Source organism: Talaromyces atroroseus (assembly GCF_001907595.1).
Source record: "Talaromyces atroroseus strain IBT 11181 chromosome Unknown scaffold_7, whole genome shotgun sequence".
Classification (NCBI taxonomy): domain Eukaryota; kingdom Fungi; phylum Ascomycota; class Eurotiomycetes; order Eurotiales; family Trichocomaceae; genus Talaromyces; species Talaromyces atroroseus.
Genome location: NW_017971439.1, coordinates 1330268 through 1354380, shown reverse-complemented (window position 1 = coordinate 1354380; position 24113 = coordinate 1330268). Strand labels below are relative to the sequence as shown.

At 47.2% G+C, this 24113-nt stretch overlaps 5 protein-coding genes across 5 annotated transcripts, besides 1 other annotated feature; 4 read left to right on the top strand and 1 right to left on the bottom strand.

Annotated features, from left to right (window-relative positions):
• Positions 1-438: 438 nt before the first annotated feature.
• UA08_05906 (hypothetical protein) lies at positions 439-3780 on the top strand (the record flags this gene model as incomplete). The annotated part of the gene is made up of 5 exons (XM_020268227.1): positions 439-1610; positions 1808-1975; positions 2315-2339; positions 2397-2825; positions 2890-3780. The coding sequence occupies 5 exons, from the start codon at positions 439-441 to the stop codon at positions 3778-3780; spliced, it is 2685 nt and encodes an 894-aa protein (XP_020119348.1).
• An 841-nt stretch (positions 3781-4621) lies between these two features.
• UA08_05905 (hypothetical protein) lies at positions 4622-6277 on the top strand (the record flags this gene model as incomplete). Its single annotated transcript, XM_020268226.1, has 1 exon — positions 4622-6277. The coding sequence occupies one exon, from the start codon at positions 4622-4624 to the stop codon at positions 6275-6277; it is 1656 nt and encodes a 551-aa protein (XP_020119347.1).
• A 428-nt stretch (positions 6278-6705) lies between these two features.
• Positions 6706-8207, bottom strand: UA08_05904 (Pyruvate dehydrogenase E1 component subunit alpha, mitochondrial; the record flags this gene model as incomplete). The annotated part of the gene is made up of 4 exons (XM_020268225.1): positions 6706-7211; positions 7292-7746; positions 7819-7952; positions 8082-8207. 4 exons carry the CDS (start codon positions 8205-8207, stop codon positions 6706-6708), a joined length of 1221 nt encoding a protein of 406 aa, XP_020119223.1.
• Positions 8208-11413: 3206 nt separating this feature from the next.
• Positions 11414-11730: a repeat region (Identified by RepeatMasker using a combination of RepBase library and repeat library created with RepeatScout).
• A 3960-nt stretch (positions 11731-15690) lies between these two features.
• On the top strand, positions 15691-18990 carry UA08_05903 (hypothetical protein; the record flags this gene model as incomplete). The annotated part of the gene is made up of 7 exons (XM_020268224.1): positions 15691-15736; positions 15896-15934; positions 16000-16684; positions 16740-16948; positions 17006-17708; positions 17768-18072; positions 18134-18990. 7 exons carry the CDS (start codon positions 15691-15693, stop codon positions 18988-18990), a joined length of 2844 nt encoding a protein of 947 aa, XP_020118954.1.
• Positions 18991-19985: 995 nt separating this feature from the next.
• Positions 19986-24078, top strand: UA08_05902 (hypothetical protein; the record flags this gene model as incomplete). The annotated part of the gene is made up of 13 exons (XM_020268223.1): positions 19986-20089; positions 20194-20470; positions 20543-20784; positions 20855-21095; positions 21166-21190; positions 21253-21298; positions 21363-21426; positions 21489-21520; positions 21585-21643; positions 21708-21744; positions 22111-22194; positions 22323-22693; positions 22754-24078. The coding sequence occupies 13 exons, from the start codon at positions 19986-19988 to the stop codon at positions 24076-24078; spliced, it is 2907 nt and encodes a 968-aa protein (XP_020119222.1).
• Positions 24079-24113: the final 35 nt, after the last annotated feature.

Sequence of the window (24113 nt, the reverse complement as noted above, 5' to 3'; positions counted from 1 at the left end):
GTCAGAAGCAAAAGTTATTCGTATTGGTTTTCTATCACATGATCTACATACATATTTTTCAACACGGACATTGCCCATCTTCTCGAATCTACTACGCCTTGGTACCTAGGTAAGAATATGCCATTCAAACAAAGTCAAACAGCAAGCTCTTTGGAGTAAGTCACAAAGAAACAAAGCAGCCTCGTCTCAACTTTGGCAGAAAGGTAAGACCAAGCGGGGCAATAATGGTAGTTCATCAAATGCAGCGACCCCTTTGTTAGGTACCAAGGTATATAAAGTCCCTTTTCGAAGGCATACCAGGTAGCTCAAGCCATGTCTTGACCACACATACCTTCATTTTACGATATTCACCACACCAAACCTCGATCTAACCGTATCCTACTACCTGCTTCAAATGCGAGAAAACAAAAAAAATAATTAATTTTTTTACAGATCAAAATGGGTCTCGTCGATTTACCCATGGAACTAGTACTGCTACTAGAAACCTTCCTACCAACAGAAGCCGATATCAACTCGTTGTCTCAGACCAGCTGTCGATTTTACAGTATCCTCAATCCATACCTATATCGATACAACAGCCAACACAACAATAGCTCCGCGCTCCTGTGGGCTGTTCGATATGGGAACTTGTCTACGGCAAAACTCAGTATCCAGGGAGGAGCTAACACGAATGTCAGGGGTCGAAACGGGCGAACACCGTTATGTGCAGCTGTACGAAAAGGGCATGAAGACATTGTAAAGCTGCTTCTTGAGGATGACAATGTGGATGTCAACTGCAGAGATCGATACGGCGGTCAAACACCATTAACTCTTGCTGCAATGCACGGGCGTGAAACTGTGGCGAGGCTACTGCTTGAAACGGGAGCTGTGGATGTTGATCTTGGAGATGATGACAATGGTAGACCATTACTCTATGCTGCAGATCATGGGAGTGAAGTGATTGTAAAGTTGCTTCTTGAGACTGGAAAAGTGGATGTCAATGCCATCGATAATTGCAACGGTCAAACAGCGCTGTCCCGTGCTGCAACAAGGGGACACAAAGGCATTGTGAAGCTGCTTCTGGGGACTGGAAATGTGGATGTTGATTGTCGAGATCACTTGAACCGAACACCGTTATCCCTCGCCGCAGAGCACGGCTGGGAAAAAGTAGTGCAGCTCCTTCTTGACACTGGGAAAGTGGATGTTAATTCCAAAAGTCTTTTCAGGGAAACGCCATTAGTGTTGGCTGCTTCAAACGGTCATGAAGTAGTGGTGAAACAGCTACTTGGAACTGAAGATGTGGATATTGACTTTATGTCAGTAGACGCAGCTGTTTCAGGGGGACATGAAGCTATAGCGAGGCTTCTGATCGAGGCTAAAGGTGTGGAGATCGACTCTACAGATGATAGTGGTCGAACAATGTTTTCATACTCTGCAGGATCTGGGAGTTCGGCTCTGGTAAAGTTTCTGATTGATACTGGATATGTGGAGGTTGACTCTAAAGATAATCATGGTCAAACACCGTTGTCATATGCAGCCCAACTGGGGCGTGAAGGTATAGTAATGCTTCTACTTGAGACCGGAAAGGTGTGTATTTACACCGAAGATGAAAGTGGTAGAACGGCATTGCGGTATGCCCACGAGCTAGGACATAGGACGATAGTACAGCTTTTACTTGATAATTCATGATTAGACCGGTGGCATACCACCAACCTGGTAGATCCAAGAGCTATATGTGTAAGTAGTTGCCTAGATTGCAGTGTACCTAGCATAGTGGCTGAGAACGATACAGTCGTAGGTTTATGCCGCGTATATAAGCAATCCACAGCTTCCGTAAAGAGAGATCTCTTCTCCAAGCCCTCGCACCAGGCGAAGGCAATGATGAAAAGAAGAAGTGCCACAAGAGTGGGAGTGCCAAAGAATACGCCTGCCAAAGACCCGCAGGCCGTTGGACAAAACAGTCCTCCGCGCTGTGCAATGCAGGGACCATTCTGTGGTAAACCGCCTTCATGAGCGCGGCCACCCAAACAAGGTAAGTATGAAGAGAAGAAGAAGAAGAAAAAGAAGAGGAAAAGAAGCGGGAGAAGCGGCCGAATTTATAGCTTTGCCGTCCGCGCTAGCGGACTAGTGCGGCGCTGTCATTGGCTGGCGGGAAAGGGGGCGAAGAGGAGAGACAAACAGTGCAAACAACGGACGGGGTCACGTGGTCTACCCGGCTCACTGTTTTTTTCGGGCTGCAGCTCAAGCGTAGCGACAGAGGAAGAGAAAAGAAGCCGACGAAGCCGCTGAGCAGGTGATCTCCGTGACTCTTTCACATCGGCACTATGAGGAATAGGGCTACGACGCCTTTGAGCAAGGCGGTATGTACCAATTGGACCATGAGTTGAGCTGCCGTGGCCGTTACTGACAGAACGCAGAAAATCCGACAATCATGGAGCAAATACAACTTATACAATCTTCATCGATTCCGAAACCCCCCTACCGCTAATAGAACGTTCTTCCAGCAGAAATGGACCGCCAAGTCAATCGCTAGATCATATCACGGCGAGCAAATACGTGAGAGTCAATGGACTCGCATGTTTTCCCGTCGCCTGCGCAGTGTTGTTCCCATGCTCCCGAGCCAGCTTGCTAGGGACGATGGATCATTGATATCGGCTGGCCGTGGTTCCGGATTGCAAACGGCGGGTGGTGTTTCTACGCCCAAACGCACGCCATTCACAAATATGACATTTGCGCCTTTGGAAAGGCGGTTAGATGTTGCCATATTCAGAGCTATGTTTGCAAGCAGCACAAGACAGGCGCGACAGTTTGTTGTTCACGGTGCTGTTACTGTTAATGGGAAAAAGGTATGTTCAGACTCTTGCAGCGCAAATAGGATGGATGTGTTCGTCTTTCTAATGTCCGCCTTAGATGCACTTTCCAGGCTATCTCCTGAACCCCGGCGATCTCTTTCAAGTACAGCCGGAACGAGTCATGTTCGCCACAGGCGCACCGAAGAATAAGGCTGAGCGACGAGAAGGCCGTCTGGCTAAGAAAGCGGCCGCTGAAGCCAAGAAGAAAGACGACACCGAGAGTCCCGAAGAAGCTTCAAAGACAGAGGAAGGCGAGTCTGAAAAGGACAAAAAGCAAGAAGAGGTGGCAAACCCCAAGGAAACTCTACAGCGGCTCCTTGGACAAGCCAAGACCATCATGTCTCGTGAGAAGGAGGTGCTTCCTGCGAAAAAGAAGCAGGAGCTTCGTGGATTCCAGAGAGCTGTTCGCGGCGTCCTGTCCAAGTCCGCTACCAGTACCATTCTGGCCGACAGTCTCGAGTCACAATTCTCCGAACTTCTCAGTCTTCTGAAGGCGAAACAAGCAGACATTCGGCCCCGCAAGAGTAATAGGAAGGATTCTGGAAAACAGGATACCGAGTCAGAATCCGCAACAACCGAAACTTCCAGCAGCGTCCCCGTCAGCGAGGAATTACAAGATGCTTTCAGACAGGCGACCACCGCTAAAGATCCGGATTCAGTTAATCTTTCCGAACTTTCCGAAAATGAAGTCGAAATCCTCAAGCAAGCCATTCAGCAAATGCGTGATAACCCGATTGACTCCAGCAAGCCGTACGCAACGCCCTGGCGGCCTCGCGATTTCATGGGCGCGTTCGCCTTTATTCCTCGTTACCTTGAAGTCAACCATAAGATATGTGCGGCTGTTTATCTCCGACACCCCGTCGCGAGACCGGGCTATTCTGAAGTTCCCAGCCCGTTTGGCGAGCCTATTCAAACAGCCGCATTTTCGTGGTACCTACGCAGGCGGTAATTTCTTAGAGGTCTGGTAGGGCTTGAATATTTATTTTATTCTTGGGATTCCATCACTGTATTACTGAGCCCCTTATACTCTATTTTTCTTTTTTTTCCCGTTTTCTCTGTTGTTGTCGCCTCCTCATTGCCAATGCTTGTTGGCTGCTGTAATGATAGAAGCTCCGTGCAGGCTCTTATTTTCTGGTGTTGGGCTTGATGGCACGCCAGCTGTACTGTATAACATTGCATGGTGGGATTGTAAATGAATGAACATCTTCCAATATACCTCCGATCAATACGGCATACAGCGTATTATCATAACCGTAAGTAAGGTATCGTAACCATGCCTAATTTTGCAGCAAGCGCGCCAAGCCGGACCAAAAATTGCAGCAGGAGAAAAATGTCTGATTCATCACAAGCAAAAAAGGGGGCTCCACAGTGGAGCCCGAAATATTTTTTTTCGCAAATTTCGCCCAACTCTTGTTTTTTCATTTTTGTTCATTTTCGTTCCTTCCTTTCTTTTCTTATACAGTACTTACTGAGTCTGAACCACAGGGCGGACAGCCAAGCGAACAAGATGCAAGATCAGTAAACAACAAGAGATACAGAAGCAAGGCATACAGAAGCAAACCCAAAACAAAAACAAAATAACATAAAGAATGTTCCCTTGGCAGGGCGAGGGCAAAAGTTCGATCTGCCCGCCTCAAAGAGTCGATGCGTCGTCCAAGATGCAAGACCAACAACAACAACACCCTTCTCACAAAGATGGTACATACACGCGATGGCGCCTACCATCTGTCCTGCAGAGAAATCAGGTTAAAAATAATAATCCGAACAATATAGCACATTCAAGTTCAAAAATGCCCAACGACGGCAGCGGCAATGCTCTAGCTGGGAAAGAAGCAACGCCCGTCACTTCTTCCTCGTCATTGACAGGTGCCGTTCATGGCCATGGGCAAACAGAAGGTAGCCCGGGACCTTCAATCAATGATGACGGCGATGAAGAAGAGGAACATGAGGGTGACGGTGAGAATGACGTCCAAGAGTCCGATGGAGAAGACATCGAGTTCCGGGTTAGAGATGAACCAAACACGGCCTCTGCTGATGCAGGCACGAGCGCAAACACAGATGCAATGAACAGGCCAGAGCAGCAGCATTCTCCAGCAACAACAGACTTTCCAGGCCCAATCAACTCCGCTTACAACATCCGCAACAACCACGCCAGGCGCCTCAACACAGAAGAAGAAATCAAACTCTTCGAGCTCTGCAACAAGAACGCAGCCACATTCGGCGAGCGCAGCAAACTCTGCGAATGGTGGAAAAACATCGCAGACGAATTCGTCCGCACCTACGGCGGTCCATATTCCTGGCACTCTGTTCGACGCAAAGTCGACCTTGTCACCAAGCAGCGCATCAAGTATCTAGCTGACCTGAAAAATGGCATAATTGCACAGGATCAAGCCACGGAGCCGTGGCGCAAGGTTCTCGACGAATGGATCCCGACATGGGAGAATTTTGAGAATGCAGAGAAGAGGCGGATCGAAGTGCGAGATGCGAAAGCTGCTACTAGGAAGAGAAAAGAGCCTCCTACTGCTGCCAGTGGCAGCAATACTCCTACCGCTGCTACCGCTGCTACTGCTGCCGCTGCTGTCGCTACTCCGCCGGGTGTTATTCCCTGGCAAGCAACTCCTCAACGATGGGCACCATATATGCCCCCTGGTCCGTATGGACCGTTGGGTCCTTCTGCCCTCCATCCTCCACCACATATGGGCCCTCCGCCACAACATTATCCGCAACAGCCAGGATTGAAGATGCCAGAAGGATACGAAACGATGTTCAGGGGTCCTCATCCCACACATCCAATGGCAGGAGGACCAGGAGGGTTTCCGAGCTATCCGCCTCCTCATATGATGCCGCCTCCTACCCCTTCTTCTCCTTCTCCTGCTGGCCTTATCCCAGCCAGCCAACCTGATCAAACACCCTCTCATCAGCAGCAGCAGCAGCAGCAACTCTCAACTTCCGAATCATCCCTAACATCAGCCGTCCTCGAAACACTAGTAAAACTAAACAAGCACCTGGAGAAATCCTCAGGCACCTCCTCATCCCCAATCATTGCCGCCTTGACCGGTGGCGCTACCACTAACAACAACCACAACAAAGACGACAACCGACCATCCGGAGACAATAAGGCGGCAAACGCAGAAGCAGAAACCCTCGAAGAATCCCGGTCCGAAACAGCACCCTCGTCCCCTTCACCTGCCACCAATACCAAACCTCAAACCCTCTACCCATTCTCCTCGTCATCATCATCAACAATAACAATAACAACCGCCCAACTCACCGCGCTCAAAAACGAACTACGACAAGAATTCCGTCAAGAATTCCAGCTTCAACTCGAAAAGGTGCGCGAGTCTTTCACGTCGAAACTGGACTCGTTGGAACAAGCGCAGGAGATGATTCTGGATATGCTGAGACAGGAACCGGGGAGGGAGGAGGTGCGGTCGTTGTCGTCTTGATTATACTTGTTTTATTTTTTTATTCTCTCAAATATATCCACCTTTTTCACTTTTTATATAATCTATATTTCCGTCTGTCTTTATTTTCCTGTTATCTTTCTCGTGATTGATCTTTCTTTTCCCTGAGGTTACGGACGGCATCCATATTACTATATCTATGATTAATTTAACGTGCAAATTATTCACATACCTAGGTCATTGCGTAAATGATTGTTATGTGTATGCTTGAGCTAGATTACACGCGGCAGACTAACTGACGGGGCTGATAAGAAGAAATACTCTAAACACATAATAAACAGATAAAAGGCTTTAAATGATATAAAAGGATACATGTGGCTCCCAGTCCAGTATGCTTGACTCCGACAAACATTTTGCTTCTTCACCAAGAAGAAGCTACAGCGTTAAAAGAAGAGGGATTGTGTTTGTGTCTAAAAGTAGTAAGTCTCGTCAATGGTACGACCGCGCTGCCAAAGAGGCTCGCTGCCACGAACGTAGATGTCCTCGTATAGAATACGGTTGTTAGCCTCAGGGAAAGCCATCTGCTCGGCTTCGGCAACCTCTGCATCGACGTTGCTGCGGGCCTCCTTGTCAATGGTCTTGAGCTCCTCCTCGGTGACGACGGACCAGTCCAAGAGCTTCTGCTTCAGGCCGGCAATGGGGTCGTGGGTGCTGCGCATGCGCTGGATTTCCTCACGGCTACGGTAGGTGGTACCAGGGTCGGACATGGAGTGGCCTCCATATCGGTAGGTGACGTACTCGTAGACGAGAGGTCCCTTGCCAGAAATGGCGTACTCACGACCGTACTGAACGGCGGCCTTGGTGGCGAGGACGTCCATACCGTTGACCTTGATACCAGGAATGTACTGTCCACGCTTGTAGTAATCGGTGAGCGCAGAAGAACGAGCAGCGGAGGTACCCATTCCGTATTTGTTGTCTGAGAAATATCAGTCAGTATATTATCTTTTCATGTACCAGATAACAGAGAAAAAAGAAAAAAAAAAAAAAAAAACATACTTTCACAGCCAAACAAGACTGGAAGGTTCCAGAGCTTAGCCATGTTGAAAGCCTCAAAGACCTGACCCTGGTTGGAGGCACCATCACCGTAGAGAGCGATGGAGCAGGTCTTCTCCTCGTTGTACTGTTGAGCGAAAGCGAGACCAGCACCGACAGGAACCTGAGCACCGACAATACCGTTTCCACCGTAGAAGTTTGGCGCGAACATGTGCATGGAACCACCCTTGCCATAAGCAATACCCTCACGGCGACCCAAAAGTTCTCCAATAATCGACTTGACGGTACCGCCACGCATCATGGCATAACCGTGGCAACGGTAGGCGGTAATAAGCTTGTCCTCGGGGGTAATGGCGTATTCGATACCGACAGCAACAGCCTCCTGACCGGTCGACAAGTGGCAGAAACCGCGAATCTTCTTTTCCTTGTACAAACGATCGGCGGCCATCTCCATTCGTCTGATCCAGTCAAAGTTAGAAGGGGAATAAAAAAATCTCGCATCGACTGTCCTATGCAGCTAATATCCCTACCTGGTCGCAACCATGTCATAGTACATCTGCTTCAGCTCCTTCTTGGTTGTCTCCAAGGTGTAAGGAGGAGGATCGAGCTCGTAGGTCTCGAAGCTCTCGTCGGAAAGCTGGACTGTGAAGGGCTTGTCATCTTCCTGGAAAATTGCAACACGGTTAGTTAGCCATCCATCCAATTGCATTTCTCCTCGCGCTAAAACAGCTGCTAAGAGGTGGAATAGGGGCAGAAGACGCAAAGATCCTGTTGATGGCATTGATAGACCTACCTCAGGAATATTTTCAGCATGCGCAGAGGCGGCATCGGTGGTCACGGAGCGACGAGCGGCGAAAGGAGCAACGGCCTGGCGCCTGAGCGGCGCAGCAGTGCGCGCCCACAATGATCGTGAGAGCATATTTATTTTTGGGGTTATGGAAATTGGCTGCACACGCAGAGGTTGAAAGACGAGACGAGACGAGGGAAGGATATGCGGCGTCCGCTCCGAGGAAAAGAAAGATTGTTGTTGGGGACAGACAGACCAATCTTTCTTCCTCACCGGACCGGAACTGCCTTTCGGGACCCATCGGGGTTAGGAAAGCACCACTAGCCGCATGTGGGCAAGCGCCAGGTCGGCCTGGAGACTAATGCAGATTCTCGGTGTATCTGGGTCTCCGGAGCACGTGACCTGCTTGCCCTAGGCCAGAGCATGTCAAGATGCAAATACATACCTATACGAGTCGTGCTTAACCATCTTAATTAGCATTTGGACGTACAATAGTGAATGAGGCCTATCTGAATGTCTTGAGTTAGGTTTCATATGAAAGTGCTCCATCAGGCAAGGAACTGCATCCAGATATACTACGGACTTTCTGACATCTATCTCCATGTCGGTCTCAAAATACTACTAATAGTTAATAGAGACCCCGTCTATCGGAACTTTTAGTGCTGTCAAACTTGCTTATATTTGACACGTAGGTAAGGTTGAATCCTATGGAGTGAGCCTGTAAATGGCTATGACAGCAGCATCAACCAAGAATAAATACTGCCCGTAGTATATCTAATTCTGAGCTATATGCTAGCATCGTTCCTTATGCTCTACTTAGTTAGTTCTATGCATTGACATGTGTCGCGGGGGCCAACTTGGAAAAAGAGCGGGCCATTTCGGCCTGCGCGCCCGGACTCCGCGAATATTAGCCCCAAGTCAATATCTATTCACAAACAGGCTACGTGGAATTACGGCCGAAACGAGGTACAAATATGGTATTCCCTTAGAAGCTCATTTTATTTAGATAGAGGCATGTCAGGTATTGCAGTTTATATTCTATATTTTGCTCATGGGCACTTATACACAAACATCCAATTGTCTCATTCATCGCGCCTATATATGCCGCCTGCTGCTCTTGGTCACTTGCTCAACCCAAGCCATCTAAAGTAACTATATCAACTTGCAATAGCTATACCCCTTCAGACCACCTGTGTTCCATCTCCAAAGACTGCGAGGCAGTCGACACGACCAGCGTTATTGAGAAGTGGTGTAACTTCTTGTACCTTGGAGGTACATTATAGCAAATTAATATTAGATACCTCAAACTATATTAGTAAGAGACCGATAAATCAATTTAGATGGCTAGTGTTGGTTGCCTAGGTAGCTTGAATTTGGGAAAAGAAGACTGGTCCAAATCCGAACAGTCGCTGTTTGCATTTGACGGTTTTTCGTGTTTTTGATCAAGGTATGTTATCGGTAATGGTATTTCAGATTGCATTAGCAATGAGTTGGCGCAAATTGAAAGGACCAAAAAATTCTTGGGCACTGATATAACTACTCAGATTCATAAGATAGAGAGATTACAATCGGGGTTCTCGACACTGCTACCTGGTCGGTCGTGCTCGCAGATTATGTTTGTTCGACGAGATAATCTCAGGTCAAAACAATCTCCTATCCAGAAATTAGATAATTGGATACTGCTCAGGCATTGTTCGTATTGAAGCATAATTTCAGACTGACTAGCTGTGTATCATCAAGCCACTTACCTCCCTACGACAGTTCAACAAATCTTGAGGTAGCCTTACGAGCCCTTAATGTTCCGCAAGATCATGACCGGAAAGTATACTCAATTCCAGTCAAATCTCGTCGAAGTCCAGTTGGTTAATCTCTCAAGGTCATGGGTTTATCGGTTTCTACCAGTTTGGAAGTTTATTTTGGACATCTATCTGACATAATTCCGTCAGACGTAGTCCTAACTTACCATGTTATTTATTTACCATCGTCATTCACGGTACCCGTAAATTCTTCGGGGAGATATATATTAGAAAACCCGATTCCTCAAGGAGACAATGTCAGAGGTGTAACATAATTGAAATGGGTCGAGAATCCGTATTCTCATAATATTTATTTTCTTTCTTGTTTCATATGCACATTGTTCGATCGACCGTAATCCGCCTATACTTTTTTCTAACTGCAAGATTTGACTATATAATATTTATTCTTTAAGCAATCCACCTGTCTATCCAGGCACATATTCGTTGTAACTTCGTACATCTCAGACATGAAATATCCCACACGCAGAAGTCTGCTTAGGCATGTAGTATATGCCGGTCTTGGGATTGTACAGCATGAATAGGAACGATTGTCGATTGCAGAGATTAGGGTCATAAACCTCGTTTGCTTCGTTTATTACGCGCTATTAATGCTGCTTTGTTGATCTATCACCTATGTCGGATCGGCCTCAGCCATGGTAGTATACATGAAGTCGCCGATCAACTTACTCGATTCCGTCAGGTCAGAATGAATATGGTAATGTTGGATAAGCTATTCTCCACTAAATCTTAGTCAAACCCACATTAGGATAGTAATTGTCTGCCATATCTTTTCTTTTTTTTTATCTTTATTATTAACGGAATAGTCTGTGGCTGATAGCAATGATAACTCTATCTAACTAGCTGATGCTACATCCATGTACCCAGCGTAGTAGTGTCCCGTCGTAGATCGACATAAACTTCAACCCTAAGTTACTTCTAACGCAACGGCTATGGAGGGAAACCATGGGGGCCAGATATTTACGGCGTATGCACGTATGCACGTGAAGGCTGAAGCCTCAGCTGTCATGTTAGTTATTTATAACTGCCGGGGGCCAGCCATGACTAAGACTGCAAGTCGCAGATCGGCTTATCGTTATGTACGTAGTAGGTATATGCAGATGGGGGTGATAGATGAACGTGCCGGGAAACACAAATATCTTACCAATGTATGTGGAAAGAGGTTTTCGGCTGTTTGGAAAAACAATACCGGAGTACCTAGGTATGTGCCGAGTGAGCCCAACTGTATACTTACCTAATTGAGTGGTTCAATGCTGATCGTGTTGAAAATGAACCGTGAAGGAGAGAAGCTCGTTTATGTATCCCGGCCGGCTACCTAGGTACAACTTGATGATTAACTAATGTACAGTACTTCACCGCCTCCCGCACGCTACCACCTCGCGCACGATTTTTAAGAGTATACTAGATATGTAATTTGAATCGGTCACAGAGAATCTATTAAGTGAATTAATTAATCGCAAAAACATACTGGAAGGCAGATTTGGCGACCGCGACGATTTATTGTTGAAAGAGGCTCATTAGCACACTTAAAGGTCTTAGAAGCCTTATTCTTGATGGATTTTACTAGAAATTGGCTCTTTTGCTTCATAGGGGTGCTGTGACGGGGGTTGCAAGAACGTAGCTAGGATTCGGCTTCGGCCTAGGGATAGATTCGAATATAGAACGTATATACACGTATGCTCAGCAGCTAATCGCTGCCTCACGAAGGCCTGAGGCCGCCCGCGGTTATAAGGCGGTGCGTGCCAAGCCGCTAGTCCAATTAGCGGCGGGAAGCCGGGCGAGGTCAAGTGCTCGCCGTACTTCGAAGCTATTCCCTACTCCATCCAGGATTCCGCCTTACACATGATAAAGAGTGCAAATAGAGATATGTTGAGAGGCTATAAAGTATATGTTATATAAGCTGGAGAGATTTCTAATAGAATCTTATTTGAATGGCAATGATTTATAAACTTCATATTAAGATATATTTCTTAATAGTTTTTTTGTAAAGTTATTAAGCATTGCTGTTGTAAGTAAAATACTATATTCATCTTCTTGACAATATAGAACGCTCAACACTAAAGAATTTTGCAATTCTAACGATATTGACCTTTTCATCTAGATCTTGCGATCTTAAAAATGCCACTGCTTCGTCGATTGGAGCCATATTGATGAAGTTATTCAAATATAGAAAATTGGGTCAATTCTTAAAAATCGTGCGGGAGGCGGTGAAGTACTGTAGTAGGTCAGAGTTTTCAGCCACAATTTTGTCTAAACTTTAACATTATTTATTCAGTGGCTGTGTTTTTGAAGCTTGCAGTGAATGATTATATAGCTAGTTGGCTAGTTACGTTCTGGCTACGCGTGAATTAACTATCATCTGTTAGTTACATTGTCCCATAGCAGAATTAGTACTATTACAGAGTCGAGTTCGGCACGGAGTATAAGCACTGACGCTGTCAACCGCCAATTCGGCATTTGAAACAAAGCTAATGCTCTAATTATCCTCCGTGACTAATGACAATTATTATGTGTTCTATGTTGTATTTGAAGATTTACCTAGTCCTTTTTACCACATTCTCAGTTCCAGATTTGAACATGCTGGCTCTTTTCTGTTTCCTTGAACAGCAAGTAGTCACGCTATAGTATACGTAGCACGATATTAATCTCAACCGAGTTTGATGATTGATTGATCAATCAACGGCAGTGCATAGTGCCACGGACCGCCGGAGCTGTCCAGCCTACAACCCTAGGTGGCACTAGAAACCCTTGTTTCGGACGTCGCTCAACGGTTATCCGAACCTCTTTCAAAACTTCTTTGCCAATATCAATATTGAATGACATGAACGCTTAAGCTTCATGTATTCTTTGGTCGGCCAAGTCGGGATCTGTGCCGTTCCGTGGGTCGAGTCTGAACGTTGATCTTCAGTCTGTTCGCGGGGAGCCATAAGCGAGCAGCGAAGCTCAAAATTAGGACTACTGATTGACAGGCTGATCGTCGTAGGAAAAAGTATGCTCCGTACTACTCTGCACATGGTACGCAGATACCTAGGATATCATAGATGTGAAACTATTACTACAGTCATAGTATTGTTAGATGTCTAACAGAGTTCAATTGCAAGTACTATACATAACTTGGTAACAGCCATAGACACAGGACTCACAAGGTTTCATATGGTTGGTTGGCAGGAATCAAATCCCTACAGATAATTCCTTAGCATTATGATAGTTACCGATTACTCGGTCACCTCATACATTATCCTGGCCATTCCGGTATTGGAATTTGCACTAACTTCATGGTAACGTGCATGCATATTGCATGTAACTAATGTGGCCATCTCAGTCGGACCAGGCAGTCAATTGCTAGCTTGGGTCCAGGATTTAGGTCTGACTTTCCAACACAGCTGCACGGGCTGCATGATGCATGGACTCGACCAAGTTAGTCCAGTGACCGTCGAAGAATCATGAATCATTAGGGTTACGGAGTCCGGGAGTGCGGAGTCCGGACTACACTTGTTTCTTGATACGTAGTTAGTTAGCCCATGAAATTGAATGAATAATGGCTGGTCCTGGAAGCAAGACTTGATCCCCACAAGTCCACTGCTCGGGATGGGCTAAACCTGGATTGACTAGCTATTCCTATTTTTGTCTAAGCGAGTGTGTACCGTTAAGTTTTAACGGTGCACAGCACGTATTTCTCACATGCGGACAGAATCGATAGTTAGTGTTGGAGCTTGGCCGTAGTTGCCCGTTGCAGCATGTACTATGTAGTGGTAGTTTGGAATAGTTCGTGCATAAATAATCCTCCAGATACTCCGTATTGTACAATACTACAAAATACGAATGATGCTGCCTCAATGCGAAGACATGCAGAGCTGCCTCACGCACAAAGTTCTCCTTAAAACAATAAAAACTCAACTGAAATCTAAATAGCCCTACGGAGAACCCCGACTGGCTCGATTGAGTAGCGACTAGTGAGTCAGTCCTTTTTTATTTTTATTTTTAATTCGTACATAATCCCCCTTAAAAAAACCATCGATGTGGCCCGCCGGGTTTTGCCTATTCCGGTAATCCAGGGTTACTAACCAAGGGCTAAACAGTTAGCGAGAAATCAAGGTAAAAATATACGGACTTGTGTGTACTTTGGTTTCACGGGTTCGCCATGAAATAAAATATATTTATTATTTAATATAAAATACCCCGTATAAAAGTATAACTTAGTCGGATATATTAAAAGCTAGCCCTAGTGTAATGCCTGGCGTAATGTGAAACACACATGAAATTCTCCGTACCCTGCAGTGTGCCTCGTGTGTGTGGCAAGGACAAGGGCAGCTGGAAGCTGGCTGCTCCTTGTCTCAGCTGTCCATGGATGGCGATGCGACTTGTACTGTCACTACATAGCTACTTGTATGTAACTATTCCGTAGCTATAGGGCTGGACGGTTTGACATGCACGGAATTGCTACTGCCTGGATACTCAACTTACCCCTATCTAGAGCTTCTGAGTTCATAACACAACCACTTATATAGCCCATGCCCCCCTGGATGCAAGGCAGCTTGTCTGTAAATACAATACAAATCCCTTTTGGCTATAGTATCGCCGTCATCAGGGGTCTGAAGTGTGCTCTCTTCCTGCATGTATGTATACCGCGTGTATTGCAATACCGTAAATTTCCCAGCTGCGTGGGCCTCAGCCAGCCAGGGACACCCGATACGTACCAGAGAAATACAGCAAATGCCATCTCCGGCAGCCCGTGATTGGTGGGCACGTGACTGCATGCTGCAGAAACCGCGGACCGGCGACATCCACACTGGGGCAAGCATCTCCACCGCGTTAAAAAGATTCATGGCGAAGCAAGCTAAGTTACAGACTGCTAATATAGCATGGAGTCTAGTCCTCAGCAAGAGGCTGTCCGGTCTAACCAAAACCTGTGCTAGTCCGGCTGCTAGCAGGTGCCATTGGATCTTTCTCCTATTCCCAGCAAATCTCGCGATACTTACTAACCTTACAAGAACTTCGTGTCCCCCCCCTCTTCCTGCAACGCCAACTCCCTCCTTTAGGGCTCATGTGGAAGCAGCGCTTTTCGCCCAGAGAAGATCAAGCGTCTCGTTCGAACGAATCGGGCCTCCGTCTGTCTGATCTTACTCTCTTCGGGCGCTCCAGGAAGAAGTCTTCAGCATCTGGTAAGCACCATGTCAGCCGCGGCCGTCTCCGATGGGAACACCACTGTTTGTCTGCACTCTACTACATACTGGACTGGCGCTGCAATCCAGCTCAATGCCAAGTTTAGCATTCCTCAACCCTGAGATTCTCTTGTCATCAATGTGCTGCCAACATCAAATTTCTGTTCGCCGGCCCCCTCCCCGCTCGCATTTTGAACCCTCCGTTCTATTCCGCCCCCTGGGTGGAATTCTTTGTTGATGACTTCATCTTGCGACGAACTTGATTGTTTCACAAACCCGTTCTGAATTTCCTTTTTTTTATTCGCCGATTTCGTGTCAGCCGTTATTGTGTCACTCACTAACAAAGAGGTTGTGCCCCCAATTGTAGATTACAATTCTTCTGCACGTAGCAGTTCACGCGCGGACTCTGTTTCCACTACACGATCGTCTTTCCGCCCTACTTTTCGCAATTCCCCAGACCGTCGCGCTGCGGGTATTCGATCTAGACAGTCGTTTCTCTCTGGACATCACGCCACGTCCAGCTCCGTTCATCGCGCGGAGAATCAGTCAGAAAGAGAGCGGCCGTGGTTGGCTTCGTCTCAGTCAAACCGCTCGCAGGGCTCTTTCAATACTCGCGCGGGTTATAACAGTAACACAGTTATGGATGTTGACCGTGCGCGGACTCGTAGAGAGCGAACCTTTGTGGGTAGTTCATGCGCCGTGTGCGAAGAGCCCCTGGAGCATACCTTGCGCGGCGAGCATATATTGCAGTTTTCATGCGGTCATGTATCCCACGAGGCGTGTTTTTATGAATATATAAAAGAATTTGAGTCACAATATTGCCCGACCTGTAATGCGCCTCTAGGCTTGGACACCAGTCGTGGTGGGAATGTCCTGGATCTCGGTGAGTCATTTTCTTGATTAGGGACTGTTTCGACTGGTTCTGCTAATACATTCTTAATCGATCAGAGAAGTTGAGTAATATTGTTCGCTCTGCATCAGTCAGTGACGCTGCAACAACACGAAGCAGCTTGGCAACCCCGACGCCTTGGAACAATCGCCATCATCACCAGAGTCAACCAGATAGTCAAAGGTCCTACCAAGATACGAATTTTAGCAGGCGCGACAGTCATACTAGCAGTCAACGGGAAAGAATTGAGCGTTTGACAACCGCGTCGCGAGGACAGCATAGCCATGGCCATAGCCGTCAAGACAGTGGAAATACCGGTGTTGCGTCGTCTGGCGAATACGCTGATGGCCAGCAACAGAGCACTGGCAGACGACATGATTACGACGTGCAAGCCATGGAATCGGCCCTGAGCCCACGTAATGGCACGATCAAAAATCCAATACCCGCCCCTATTGTCACCGTGCGCAGCGAGTTCCCTACGCTCAATCGCTCCCGCCAGCAGCAGCCACTGACTTGTTTGGTCACTGTCGAAGTTCCAGACGGGCATTGGCGCCCAGATATGGACGATCTGCGTTTCACCCCGCTGAATGCTAAACTTCCGTCCGAAGATATATTTAACCCAGTTCGATCACCTACTATCGGATCTGCGAATTCAACTCCTGTAGAGTCCCGAGAGAACCTGGATGATCTTGCCGAGGATCTCCGTTTGCGCGTTGAGAATTGGCATGGTTTGGAATTTTCGCGGTAAGTCTTGCGACTGATCAAAGAATGAGAGAGGTATACTAACAACATTGTATAGTTTCGGTAAACTACGCTTACACGGCATACTTAATGTCGGCAAAGATCGAGAGGCGTGGCAAGAACTTGAATGCTATCTGTTCGGCGAGATGCTTATCTGCGTGAAAGAAAAGAAATTGGCTGTGGAGGTTGCTGGAAAGACTTCCCGTTGTACATTAAAAGGCTCTATCCTCATCAAGAAGCATCTGCGAGAAGTTGATGTTGTAGCAGGTATGTGTTGTAGCACAAGAGCTTCTACGCATACATTACTAACGTCTGGCTTACCAGAGGAGCCGATTCTTACCCTCAATTTGTCCGTCAGTGAACTGCCCTCCTTTCATCTGCGTTTCCAGAATAGGGGGCAGCTAGAATTGTGGCGACGCGCCCTTGCGGACTTAAACAGCCCCGAATCTTCGATTCGTAATGGAGCCTACGACGTGCACGGCGCAATTCCAGAAGAGGATGATTATCGCACAACCAAGACCAACAAACGGCAGTCCTCGGCGGCCTCGTCCTATGGCGCGGCCAAGTCGAACAACACTGCAGTGACAGAATATACTAACTCGGCGCGAAACACAGGCCCTGTCAGTTTTCATGTACCACTAGACTTGGTCGTAGTGATCCCTGTGTCGTCATCCATGCAGGGCTTGAAAATTACACTTCTTCGAGATGCATTGAAGTTCTTGGTTCAGAACCTGGGGCCCCGCGACAGAATGGGCTTGGTCACCTTTGGCTCTAGCGGTGGCGGTGTGCCTCTTGTTGGAATGACCACCAAATCATGGGCTGGTTGGGGCAAGATCCTGAACTCTTTGCGCCCTGTCGGTCAGAAGAGTTTGCGAGCGGACGTAGTTGAGGGTGCCAATGTGGCCATGGACTTGTTGATGCAAAGAAAATCCAACAACCCGATTTCCACCATTCTGCTCATCAGCGATTCCTCCACCTCTGATCCAGAAAGCGTAGACTTTGTTGTGTCCCGAGCGGAAGCGGCTAAGTATGCCTTGTTCTTTCCAGTCCAATAGATGATAGGTCGCTGACTCCTGTCTTGATTAGGGTGGGAATACATTCCTTCGGCCTGGGACTTACACACAAGCCGGATACGTTGATCGAATTATCGACTCGAACCAAGGCCTGCTACACTTACGTCAAGGATTGGATGATGTTGAGAGAATGTGTTGCGGGATGTCTTGGGTCTCTACAGTCGACTTCACACCAAAACGTCAAGCTCAAGCTACGATTACCCGAAGGTTCTCCGGCCAAATTCGTCAAAATCAGTGGAGCCCTTCACACAACCAAACGCGCCACCGGAAAAGATGCAGAAGCTGCTCTTGGTGATTTGAGATTTGGTGATAAACGAGGTAATTGCTTCTCGCTCTTCAAACAGAGTTTGGCTATACCGAGACTAATCCTTCAATATAGACATCTTAATTCAACTTGTTATTCAACCTGACAATGCCACACAGGAACATCTTCCGCAGGACGCTTGGCAAAGTCTTGTTTCTGGTTTAGAAGCACTTGGAGGCGGCTCGGATGGAGACGAACAACGAGTTGTCAGCGTTGAGGAAGTCCCGTTGATCCAGGCGGATTTGACCTACGGTGATATTCTTCGGGAGGGGCACCTGACGCATACCCCCAGGCCGTCGTTGTTGGCAATTACTATGCTCCCTCCTAGCCCCAAGCACAAACACGGTCGACCTTCCACGCCTCCCATCCCTCCACATCCATCGATCGTGCAGCGGAGAATGGAATTACTGGCATCCGACATGCTGACTAGAGCGCTTACTCTTGTCTCGAGGGGACAGCATGATCGTGCACAGCATCTCCTTAGTGAAACTCGAAGTATCCTGAAGGGTCTTGGTAAGGGAGGCTTACCACCTCTACCTCCCGGAGCCACCAAGCCTTCCGACTCTGGCAGCCCTACCGGAACACCCAGTTCGAATTCCCCGCGTTCTTCACACTTCCCAGAGTCCAACTCCTCCGTCGCGTCGGAGACCGCTACTATTACTCCCGTGGCGGCCGTTGACCAGCATGTAATGGTTGCCCTTGACGCTGATTTAGAGGCCGCCTTAGAATGGATCAATCATCCTGCCGTGTTTGGACGAGATTCGCGAAAAGCCGTTCTTCAGGCTATTGGCGTTGTATCTTCGCAAAGGGCGTTCACTTACCGCACTCCATCAGAGTCGCTCTGGTCGGAACGCGTAGCTGGAGTGAAGCGACTTACTAATCGGTCAAAGGAGTGGCGTGAGATGGGTGACGATGCATTGACTGAGGAGTGATTGATCCTTCGGTCTCTATATTCCACTTGGCATGTTGATTTTCTTTTTCTCTTGACGCTTTATCATGTTTGACGGTTTTTCTAATCATTTATTTCTTTTTTTTTTTTGGGTGTCGTGTCTTCTTCCTATCTTGCCCTTTCAATTTTGCCTCTTCCATGATACCATTTCGTTCGGTGCGTATTCATTTACTTTTCATCGGTCTTTGGTGTTGATTTTGCCCCTTTACCACCTTGCCTATTTTCCAGACTCTGCTAGGTCTACCTGGTGTGATCTGTTTTAATGTATAGAAAAACTTATTTGCATGTACATGAATTACTTGGGGGGATATAGCGTGGTTGTGTCTGTTCACTTTTATTTTCCTTTGGATAACGGTATATGTATGGTTGGTTGATAGAGAGATAGTGTGCCAGGTGTTGGTTTGGTCTTTACCTTTCCTTGTATATGATGTGTTTGTTTTGTGTAACTTTTTTTCTTTCTTTCCCATTCTGATTCTTGTTCGCTCTGAACGCATACCTCTTCTCATCTCTTTCACTAGTACGTAGCACATATGTATGCTTGGCTACAGGGTTATGACACTATGTGATGGGACAGGCATATATAGCTATTTTATATTATACCATTCATTTACTTTGGGCATATGTATGAAACATACCCAGTCTGATGATGTGATGTCTCCTCTTGACTCTTGTGTATTTGAAGGCTTCCAAGCGGTTCTTATCTCCGCAAACCCCGCTGTCGGTAGCACTAGTCCTCCTGCAGAACGTCTGCTCAGAGCTTCAACGTTCCAGAACAATTAGTGCATCAACATCGCCAACTGCAGGGCCTCAATGCCGGTCCTGTCTGCTACAGTGTCGGAGTTGTATTAGCGAATTATTATTATCTGACTGGAAGAATAATACCACTTCATTTCAAAGTGATTGTCGCTTCTTACCTAGGTACGTACGGAAGTGCGGAGTAACAATGCGACCAAGTTCCAGCAACGAATTATCTAACAAATGGCCAAGGATCAAGCGCGAAGAAACAACCCATTCAATACCTTCAAGTCTCTCGAGAGCAGTAATAAACAACGAAAATGGCAGCATCCTGGATTCCGCGGAACGTATTCCTTCGGTCGCCGATGAGAACTTGCTCCACCATCTCCTCTTCTGTCGCGAAGGGTCCTACAACTCCTTTCGCTAGACAGCGAATAATATATCAATATAGCAATCTGAGGATCTCAGGTGCTTTCAATGCGCACGAGACTACTACTACTACTACTACGACAAGAACATTCCGGCGCCCTTTCTCATACACGCACTCCCCTCGAGACAATTACAGACGCTTTCGACGAAATGATCATAAGTCGTGGCAGTTCAATTATGGATCTGATCATTTGCAGCATCGATTTCAGCGGGTGGTAGATATTTTGTCAAGTAGGGTCGTTTTGGTGGTGGCTGCAGGCGGACTTGCCCTTTATGTGATGAATCTGGAGACTGTTGAGGTGTGTCGGTCTTTTCCCTATCCCTTTGAGATTTTCGTTCTTAAAGGTTTTAACTTGAGTTTTGTTTCTAAGGCAACTGGCCGGCGTCGTTTCAACGTCGTATCCGCATCAACTGAGAACCAATTCGGCGAGCAGCATTACCTTGAAGTCCTGCAAGAATACAAAGGCCGCATCCTCTCCCCAAATCATCCGTATACCATCTTGGCGATGCGGGTTATGGATAGGCTAATTCCTCATATAAAGCTTGAAGGGGCCGATTGGAAAGTGCATGTTATCCAGGATGATGAAATGATGAATGCTTTTGTGTTGCCCTCGTGAGTGTTATCTATTCCTTTTCCTCGGGGAAAAAAATCTAACGTACTGACGTTTTGTACTTATTTATAGAGGGAAAGTCTTTGTCTTCACAGGTATTCTGCGCATTGCCAAAAATGAAGATGGCTTGGCCGCTGTGTTGGGACATGAAGTCGCACATGTAATAGCCCACCATCCGGCTGAGCGCATGAGCTCCGGGTTTATTGTCTGGGCCGCCATTATGGCTATTTCGAGTCTGTTTGATATTTCGGGACAGCTGCCTTCGATTTTTGTGAATTTGATGTATAGTTTGCCGAATTCACGGGTACAAGAGGTGGGTTCTTCGCCTTCTATCGCCGAGGAAAACATGGACTATAAAATTGCTAACGGAAACGAAACTATAGGCTGAAGCTGATAGGATGGGACTGAGTATGTACTATGTGCTGGCTCTAGAGTATTTCGCATAGACTAATGCCTGTTTTTCTGTATAGTGCTCATGTCTGAATCCTGCTATAATCCTGACGCTGCTCTCCAGCTGTAAGCTTTCTAGTGCTGCCTCAACTCGTCCAGCATAAATCAACTGACATCCTGGTCCAAATAGTTGGGAGAATATGCGAAGAATGGAAAAGCAAGCTCCGCCCCAATTCATCTCGTCACATCCTTCGGTAAGGACTTGGTCTGCTCTACTTCATGGTACTATTGTCAAAACTGACGTGATGAAATATAGCACTACAATCGATTGCAGGCATTGCGTGAATTGTAATGAACCCAGAATTCTCTTGGTACTTTTTCACATTGGTTAACTGATATCTTTGCTATGTAGGCTGCCGGAAGCTGAAGGACGACTTGATGCCAGTGGATGTGGTTTCACGAGTCAATATTGTAAGTGGGATAGTTTTGATTTTTGTTCAATAAAGACGCCAGATGCTGATTGCTTCATCTATAGACCAAGGATTCCAGAGTGCCTATGATAACACGAACTGGTACAGTTGATGGCAATGCCGGGACCAAGCTGGTTGCTGGATGGCGCTCTGATTGTACAATATACCCAACTCTCTTCCAATACTCCCAATATTTAGAAGATAATCGTCGAATATCTCATTGGAAATAGACAAATCAAGCCCTAAACAGAAGCAACGGAGGAGATGAATCGGCTAATCCCCGCTAGCTCAGCATCAAAATGTTTGCTGTGTTTGCAGGCCACTGGCGGGAAGCTTCTCCCAAAAATTAAACTTACTCAGCGGGTCTCAATAACCCCCCCGCGCCGCCGAACATTTTACCTTGACACAGCTTTCCATACCTGAAGGAGGCTGACTTTCTGTAAACCGGAGGAATATCGGATATCTTAGTCTTCCCGTGTTTGCGTCAGAGAATATGTCGTTGTCAATACCCGGTCCTTCGCAGGCCGGCCTGTTCAAACCTGGATATCAAAGGTGCGATGCGCTTGAGGACTGTTATGATGATTCCTCTTGGATCAATCATGCTTCTAGTCCTTCCCCACGATTAATGTTTCTGATATTGGAAAAAGAAAAAAATAGCTGACAGCTTCTCTCCATTCTAGCCACGACGCCGAAGACGGTGCCGTCATCCGCAATATCGAAGCATGCCGAGCAATCTCCCAAACCGTCCAGTCCTCCCTCGGTCCCCATGGCCGCAACAAGATCGTCATTAACCATTTACAAAAGATGTTTCTCACCTCAGATGCTGCCACGATCCTACGAGAATTGGACGTTGTGCATCCAGCCGCGAAACTGCTCGTAATGGCTAGTCAGCAGCAGGACTCTGAAATGGGCGATGCTACCAATTTGGTTATTGTTTTCGCGGGCGAGTTGTTGAAGAAGGCCGAGGAGTTGTTGAGGATGGGCTTGAAGACGAGCGATATTGTGCAGGGTTATGAGAAGGCGCTGATTTTTGCGCTGAAGGCTTTAGAAGGTTTGTCCCCTGAGCCTAGCTTTTAAAAATATTCGCTTTATCTTTCTAATCAATCAATAGACCTCGAAGTCGATCGCTTGAAGGAGATGCGTTCACCAACAGAACTCAGCAAAGCCTTAAGCACTGTTATCGCCAGCAAACAATCCGGCTCGGAAGACTCGCTTGCCGCCCTCGTCGCCGAAGCCGTTCTTGCAGTTTTGCCCAAAAATCCCGCCAATTTCAACGTGGACAATGTCAGGGTGGTAAAGATTATGGGCGGAAGCTTGGAGCAATCGCGTGTAGTCAAGGGCATGGTTTTCGGTCGTGAGCCCGATGGACAAGTCAAGAAGGCCCGCAAGGCCAAGGTTGGTGTCTTCAGTTGCCCGATTGATATCTCCCAGACCGAGACCAAGGGTACCGTTCTCCTGAAGAATGCCCAGGAGATGCTCGATTTCACAAAGGGGGAGGAAGAACGCTTAGAAGCCATCGTCAAGGAGTTGTACGACTCGGGCTTGCGTGTTGTGGTTGCTGGATCTACAGTGGGAGAATTGGCTCTTCACTATCTTAACCGCTTCAATATCCTAGTTGTCAAGATCTTGTCCAAGTTCGAATTGCGTCGTCTTTGCCGCGTTGTTGGCGCAACACCGCTTGCTCGTCTTGGCGCGCCTATGCCCGACGAGATGGGAAATATCGATGTTGTCGAGACTACAGAGATTGGAGGTGACCGTGTCACCGTTTTCCGTCAGGAAGACGCAAACACTGTTACCCGGACTGCTACCATTGTTCTAAGGGGTGCCACGCAGAACCATCTTGACGATGTTGAGCGTGCCATTGATGATGGCGTCAATGTCGTCAAAGCCATTACCAAAGATCCTCGACTTGTGCCAGGCGCCGGAGCCACAGAAATTCAGCTAGCCGAGCGCATTTCTGCTTATGCAGACAAAACTCCCGGCCTCCCACAGTATGCCATTAAGAAATACGCCGAGGCGTTTGAAGTGATCCCGCGAACTTTGGCGGAATCAGCCGGTCTCGATGCTACTGAAGTCCTTTCGCGACTTTACACAGCACACCAGCGCACGAAAAAGTCTAGCTCGGATTCAGATGAAGACGAGGATTCAGACGATGAGGAGGATGACTCGGAGAACTCCGCCGAGGATTCAGATGAAGATTCAGACGAGGAAGAGCCTTACTGGACGACAGGAGTTGACCTGTTCTCGAATTCTGCGTCAGGCACTATCGATGCTCTGGAAGAAGGTATTCTGGACCTTATGGCGTCCAAGAACTGGGCCATTCGCCTGGCTACTGAGGCTGCTCGCACAGTTCTGAGCGTCGACCAGATCATTGTAGCTCGTCAGGCTGGTGGGCCCAAGCCCCCTGGTCAAAATCCAAACTGGGATGAAGACTAAATTATATGTTTTTGTTTCATATTTGTCATTATTAA